The following is a 6,644-nucleotide window of genomic DNA, read 5'->3' on the forward strand; positions in this document are numbered from 1 at the left end:
GCAGTGATGGAAAAGCTTCCAGGCCGCTTGGTGTGTCTGGTGGACTGGCCAGAGCACAGCACCGATGTGTACGGCAAAACGTGAGTTCGACTTTTCCAGGAGTGGGGGACGAGGCAAGGAAAATATAGAAGAAGTGTACAAAAAAAAAAAAGAAAGAAAGGAAGGAAGGAAGGGTGGGAATGACTCAGAACTCCTTGGAATAGGGAAATCCTTCCCCTTCCCCTAGCCAGGGTCAGTGCTACGTGGAAGCAAAATCTCCATTCATACCTTGGGGCACATTAAGGTTAGTTAAGGTCCAAACATCCCTCCATGCCACATTCCCTGTCCTTCTTGGATGCTCATCCTCCTGGGAAACTCCTGTTCAGGTGCAAACACTCACTGTTTTGGCTGTGGGAATATGGTCAGTGTTGCCTCAGGGGCTGATTCACACACACAGGAACAGCTCTGGATTTTGCAGGTGTATCTCTAAAGGCTTCCCAGGGTGAGAGTTATTCCTCCAAGAGACAAAGAGGGATTTACCAGGAGTATCTTCACCAGGTAATAACAGCACAAAGTGATTTGGGAATTACCAAGTCCAAATGTCTCAAAATTCACTCAACAATGTCAAAAAAAGATGTTACTCTGTGGCATCAGCTGAGGCTGGGAGGCAAACACTGGGCTAGAAAGGCTCAGTAGGAATCCTTCCTTCCCATTAAGGTGACAGCTAATTAAACCTGGCATTTCCAAAGGGTCCAGCAATCCCACTGCTCCAACCCTCCGTGGTTTGCCCTTTGAAGTCCATGAGCTGTGCAGGAAGTTTAAACATCTTGTTAAGGCAAAAAGAGAGAGGAGGAGGGGGAAAAAAAAGGCATTTGTGATCTCCATCCCCATGGAGTGATGAATTAGGGCTGTGGAATTGTGCTGGAGCCAAGGCAGGAGCCTCACCCACACACAGAGGTGCTGAAAACCAACCTGAGCCTGGCAAAGGTCTCTCTGCAACACAAAAGAGATGAGTTTGTCAGTCAGCAGCGAGTGGCAGGTTGCAGAGAGCTGGTTGGTATCCTTTGACATCTTATTTATTTGCCTTGTGAGGCAAGAACAAAGCTGGGGCTGACCCAGCTGATCTCCAGAGGTGTTTTCCAACCTTCATTATTCCCTGACAAATGCAGCTAGGGTGAAAAAATGCCTCTGGCTCAGCCCACGTGGCCAGGATGGGGCTCAGCCCCCCTCAAATGAAACAGCAACCACCACTAGCTCAGGGCCTGATTTGGACAGATCATTTCACTGGAGCTGTTGCTTTTCCAAGCAGCTAATCCAAGAGAAAAAAATGCCACCATTAACCTGTGACTGATTTGCCACTGGAAATCAGGCGCCGCTTCCCAGCCAGAGCATCCCCTGCTCCCCGCGAGCCCAGGGGAGGGCAACCAGGAAAACTGGGAAAACAGATGCTCACAGAAGCTTTCAAATAGCCAAACCCCCCAAAATTTGGGGATTGCTAAGAACCTGCAGCTCAGCAGAGCCTCCAAAGCAGATGAAGTCACTCGTGCACAGCCTGAGATGGTATTTTACTGCCCTAAAATAACTGCAGGGACAGGTGTTGGAAGCACTGACAACCACTCTCCCTGCTCCACGGCCTTGGAGCAGTTATTTTGGGAAGTCACCAGTGGTAGCTGCTTTGTTTGCAATGCCAGGATGAAAAATAACATCATTTTTTTCAGTTCCCAGTGAAAAACAGGCGACTTCCAACCCTGGGGCAGGGGGTGGATTTCTCTGGGCAGAGTGAGCCTGGAAAGCACAGCCTCAGCATGCAGAGGGTACCAGAGACTGGAATAGGCATGTGAGCTCTTTTCCCTGGGGAATTGTGCCCTTTCCCAGGCTGTGGCCAGGGGGAAGTGAGCAGAGCAGGCACACGATGAGCCTGCAGCAGGATTCGATTCTGTGGCTGCTCCCTGCTGCCAACCATCGATTCCTCTCCTGTCTTTGCTCCCCAAACAGATGCCTGATCCACTCCCAATTTTATTAGCTGATATCTCACTTTGTTCAGGGAAGGGGAAAACTGTCCCACTCACTGGTTTCTGCAGGAGATAACAGCCCACGGCAACATCCTTTACATGCCAACAGCCCTGAGCTTTGCAAGGCAAAAGGAGATGGCAAATCCATTCCCAGGCATCGCTGTCCCGTGGCTCCTACAGGCTCAAGATCCTAAATCCCCACACCAAAGACCTTTCAATTACAAAGCTCTGAGGGCTCTGCTCCTGGGCATCTTGTAGGCAGCATAACATACAAATAGTCCCACGTGGAGACTCATTTTCAGCACCCACGATCCAAAAGCAAGATCCAAAAGCTCTTTGGAATCTCTGGCCATGCCCAGACAGCTCTGAAAATAAGGGTCAGCCTTGCTTACGTTGTCTACCAGCTCCTCTGAGGCATTTCTGCATCCCTCTCAGCTGTTTCAGATCCTGTGTTACATGGGAACCACAACAAAATCTTCATCGCAGAGCCACGGAGACGCCTCTTTAATTAGCAAAATGGAAAACAGCCCCACAAAATCCATCTCAAATGTGATTAGCTCTGGGTGGAGCCAAGGCCAAATGAGATTGCAGGTACAAAACAAGGAGGAGATGGCCTGGCAGCACGAGGCTGGGGCCAACCCCATTCCCGGTGGGAGTTGCACCAGGCATGAGGCTGATCCATTCATTACACTTTAGGGATATTATTCCATCAGAGCTCCCAGAAGGATGAGTGAGGGCAGGAGCTGAGGGTGAGTACAGGGCCTGAACTGCCTTGAAATGATGCAGCACCTTGTCTTGGGGCCAGGCATACCTCCCAAAAATCCATGCAAAGACCCTAAAGCCTCTGGAATGCAGTTCTCTCTCACCTGGCACCCCCAAAAAATCCATGCAAAGACCCTAAAACCTTTGGAATGCAGTTCTCTCTCACTTGGCACCCCCCAAAAATCCATGCAAGGACCCTAAAACCTTTGGGATGCAGTTCCCTCTCACCTGGCACCCCATAAAAATCCATGCAAAGACCCTAAAGCCTTTGGGATTCAGTTCCCTCTCACCTGGCAGTAGGTGGGATGTTTTGCAAGCCACATCTCTGTACTGTTAGAACTCATCTTTCTACAGGGAACAGAGGTATTTTGCAAGCCCTGGTGGCAGGAAGGAACCTGCAAGGTCCAAAGCCTCCATCCCTATCCTGTTTGTTAAATCCAGCATGATTTTATTCCTTTTTAAACCAGCTACTCTTTAACATAAACCCTCCCTGACCCCACTGCAACCTGCTACGGCTCCGCTGACCTCACAGCAAAGCAGCCTCAAGCCTGTGCTGACAGTTTAATCCAGAGCCTCTCATTGGATTTTGGATTTATTTAGACCTGTTATAAACAGACACAAGGATCCTGCCCTTTCCAGGAGCCTGGAGAACTGACCTGGCCACTGAATTCACTACAAAGGCTTAATAAACCACCAGAACAAGAGTTTGGCTGGTTTTGGGGTCTGGGGTTGTGCCATCTGAGCGTGATGGACCAGGATTTAGGTGAGCTGCATCCCAGCTCCAGTGTTTGCCCTGCAGGGAAAGACTTTATTTCTTCAGCTGAATATTCCCATCCTTCATATGTCAAAATGCCCCATTTACTGGCAGGACTTCCAGCTAAAAGGTGTGAGAAGAGCACACATCCATCTCCAGGATAATTTGGGGTGTAAAGAGAGTAGAAGTGAGAGTAGAGCCACTCCAGCTAAAACATCCTTCCCTTAGGAAGGAAACACAACTCATGTGGCCTCTACATCCCATCCCAGGAGGGTGTAGGGTGCCAAGCAGCAGAGACTTGGAGAAGATTGGGGTGGAAGTAGGAAGTCCTTCCTGGCCTGAGCTCTGCAGGAGTTGTGCCAAATCCTCTTTGTCCCCGTGGAACACTTTGCCTTCCAGCTCATTTTGCAAGAAAAGGACTGAACAGATAAAGGTCACACTCAAGAACCATCTTTTTTTTTTTCTAGGTATCACTTCTGCATGACCATCCTGATCTACTTCTTACCACTTCTGGTGATAGGATGTGCCTACACCGTGGTTGGGGTCACCCTCTGGGCAAGTGAGATACCTGGTGACTCCTCCGACCGCTACCACGAGCAGGTGTCAGCTAAGAGAAAGGTAAGGAGCTCTGAGCATGGCTGGGGCCATAATTCATGTCCAATCCCAACTAATCCCAGCTCCAAATCCTTCATTAGGGGTGGGAACAGTTGCATAGTGGTTGAAAATGGAACAGTGTTCTCTCTGTGTGTCCTCCACAAATGTGTGTGGTTTCACCAAGGTGTTCCCAGGAGATCTTGAATGTGCATGGTTTAACCAAGATGTTCTCAGCTGGAAATATCTCCAAGGCAAAAAAGAGATGGTCTTTCCAGAGGGTGGAATGACTGGTGGATTGGCTTCTCTGCCCTCTCTTCTCTGCACAGGTAGTGAAGATGATGATCATCGTGGTGTGCACGTTCGCGCTGTGCTGGTTGCCCTATCACATCTACTTCACCCTGCAGTACTTCAACCCTGAGTGGTACCTGCAGAGGTTCATCCAGCAGATCTACCTGGCTATCATGTGGTTGGCCATGAGCTCCACCATGTACAACCCCATCATCTACTGCTGCCTCAACGACAGGTGGGTTTGGAGAGACTTTCGGCAGCATCTTGGCACAACAGGGAGTGGAGGAGGGAGAGATACAGAGGAGTCTGATGGAGGACAGTATGGATGGAGAGTTTTTTGAGATGGTTCTGTCCCATCCTCTGCCAGGGGCTGCAGGGATGATACAATGCTTACCTAAAGTCTTTCTTAAAGTCCCTGTGGCATCTGAGGGCAGACATCAAAACAGTACCAACTCCTAACTGGGATTGATCAAGGGATTTTCCATGCCTTAGTAAAAAGTAGCATTTTTTGTGGTGGTTAGCAGTGCTTAGCTGTGTCTTCCCACTCCTAGCGAGGTCCTTTGGCCATCTCCACCCCCTCACCTCTGCCTCTCCCCACCTTTCCTCCCCGCCAGGTTTCGCGTGGGGTTCAAACACGCGTTCCGGTGGTGTCCGTTCATCAGCGCCAGAGAGTACGAGGGCCTGGAGATGAAGTCAGCCAGGTACCTACAGACACAGAGCAGCATGTACAAGGTCAGCAGGATCGAGACCACCGTGTCCTCAGCAGTGGGTGCAGCTGAAGAGGAGCTGGAGGAGAGCAGCAAGGCCAAGCGTCTCTCCATAGACATGACCTCCAACGGCTCCTCCCGCAGCGACTCCAAAACCGTCTCCGAAAGCCTCAGCTTCTACTCCAACACGCTCACCTAAGGAGCTTCCCAGCTCCAGCAGCCATTCACGAGGTGCCACCATCCCTCTTCCCTCACTGGGTGCTCCAGTGCTCGATCCACCCGGTGTCATCGCCCTGGTTTGTGACACGCCGGCATTTTTCCGTGCTGTTCCACCATCTCTTGCTGTGCTGCTCACTCCCCATCCCTGGGAGAGCCTGAGAGCAAAAGCTTTGGGTTGGTTTCATGTGTTCCATCGTGGCTGAACACAAGGGAGGTGTGACTGGACCACAGATGGGTGCAGAGGATGCAGAAATGGGACAGAGTTGGGTTGTTCTCTGGAATGGTAATTACAACACTGGCAGGTGTTTCTCTGCTCTCTGCAAGGCACCAGGGATCTCCCCATGCATCCCAATCCAATGGGAAAAATGAACCAGTCTTGCACTTCCACAGAATCATTTAGGTTGGGAAAGACCTGTGAGGTCATCAAGTCCAACCTATGACCACACACCACCACACCAACGAGACCATGGCACGAAGTGCCACGTCCAGTTCTCCTCCCACCTTTAATCTCATTCTCCCTGTCAGTCCCAGCTGGATATCCAGGGGGATATTCCATTAAAAAATCCAGCCAAAATGCTGGTTTCACCTTCAGGAGCCTGTGCATCCATGGGGAATCACTGCCCACTCATCACTCCAAATCAGATCCAGAACTTTCTGCACGTTCTCAGCTCATTTTTGGCACCCACATCCCACTGCTCCATGGTCTCCTGTTGCCACTCCAAATACAGCTCATCCAAACATCTCCAAGGATTTCTGAGCTGACCCAAAGTTTGGTTGCTGTTAATCAACCATACGTGCCAAAAGCAATCACTGTGATTTCCTACAAGGCCCAAGGTGATACGTCCTGGATAGATTCTGGAATCCTGCAGAGGTCTGGAAAAGGAGAGACCATCCTGAAATGTTTTTCCCAATGTGGAAATGGATTCCATCATAAGAAAAAGGTTTGAAGGGAGATCAAGACTTTTGCAGACTTTTTTTCTCTCAGAGGAGAGTTGAAATGATTCACTTTCACCTTCTGGATTGTGTTTGAATCAGGGATTTGCTTTTCTTGTGCATTAAACATTAAGTTTATGATGTTCTGATGGATATCCTGATGGTATCCAGTTCTGACGGATAATTTCACTGGAGCTGTTCAAACCAAGGTCTCCTTTGGTCAGTAAATGTGTCAACACACACTCAAAGGGGGGAAAAAAGTCAATAAAATGACAAGTGGGGAAACTTGGCTTGTTAGGAACAAGCCCAAAAGTTTGGGGGGGATTTGGGGGCAATTTGCTCCTTGCTGCTGGTCCAGTCTCTCATTTTTGGTGTAGAAATCAGACTCCTAAGTGG

The 6,644-nt window shown here is 49.6% G+C and overlaps 1 protein-coding gene across 1 annotated transcript in view; it reads left to right on the forward strand.

Annotated features, from left to right (window-relative positions):
- Window positions 1-5,295, forward strand: part of TACR1 (tachykinin receptor 1) — a 13,526-nt gene extending 8,231 nt beyond the window's left edge. Inside the window, exons 3-6 of the mRNA XM_009084509.1 lie at window positions 1-80; window positions 3,975-4,125; window positions 4,428-4,624; window positions 5,004-5,295. Of these exons, the coding sequence (XP_009082757.1) occupies window positions 1-80; window positions 3,975-4,125; window positions 4,428-4,624; window positions 5,004-5,295 (720 nt within the window). The remainder of the gene's footprint in view (window positions 81-3,974; window positions 4,126-4,427; window positions 4,625-5,003) is intronic.
- Window positions 5,296-6,644: the final 1,349 nt, after the last annotated feature.

This window comes from Acanthisitta chloris, unplaced genomic scaffold (assembly GCF_000695815.1).
Source record: "Acanthisitta chloris isolate BGI_N310 unplaced genomic scaffold, ASM69581v1 scaffold24321, whole genome shotgun sequence".
NCBI classification, from domain to species: Eukaryota; Metazoa; Chordata; class Aves; order Passeriformes; family Acanthisittidae; genus Acanthisitta; species Acanthisitta chloris.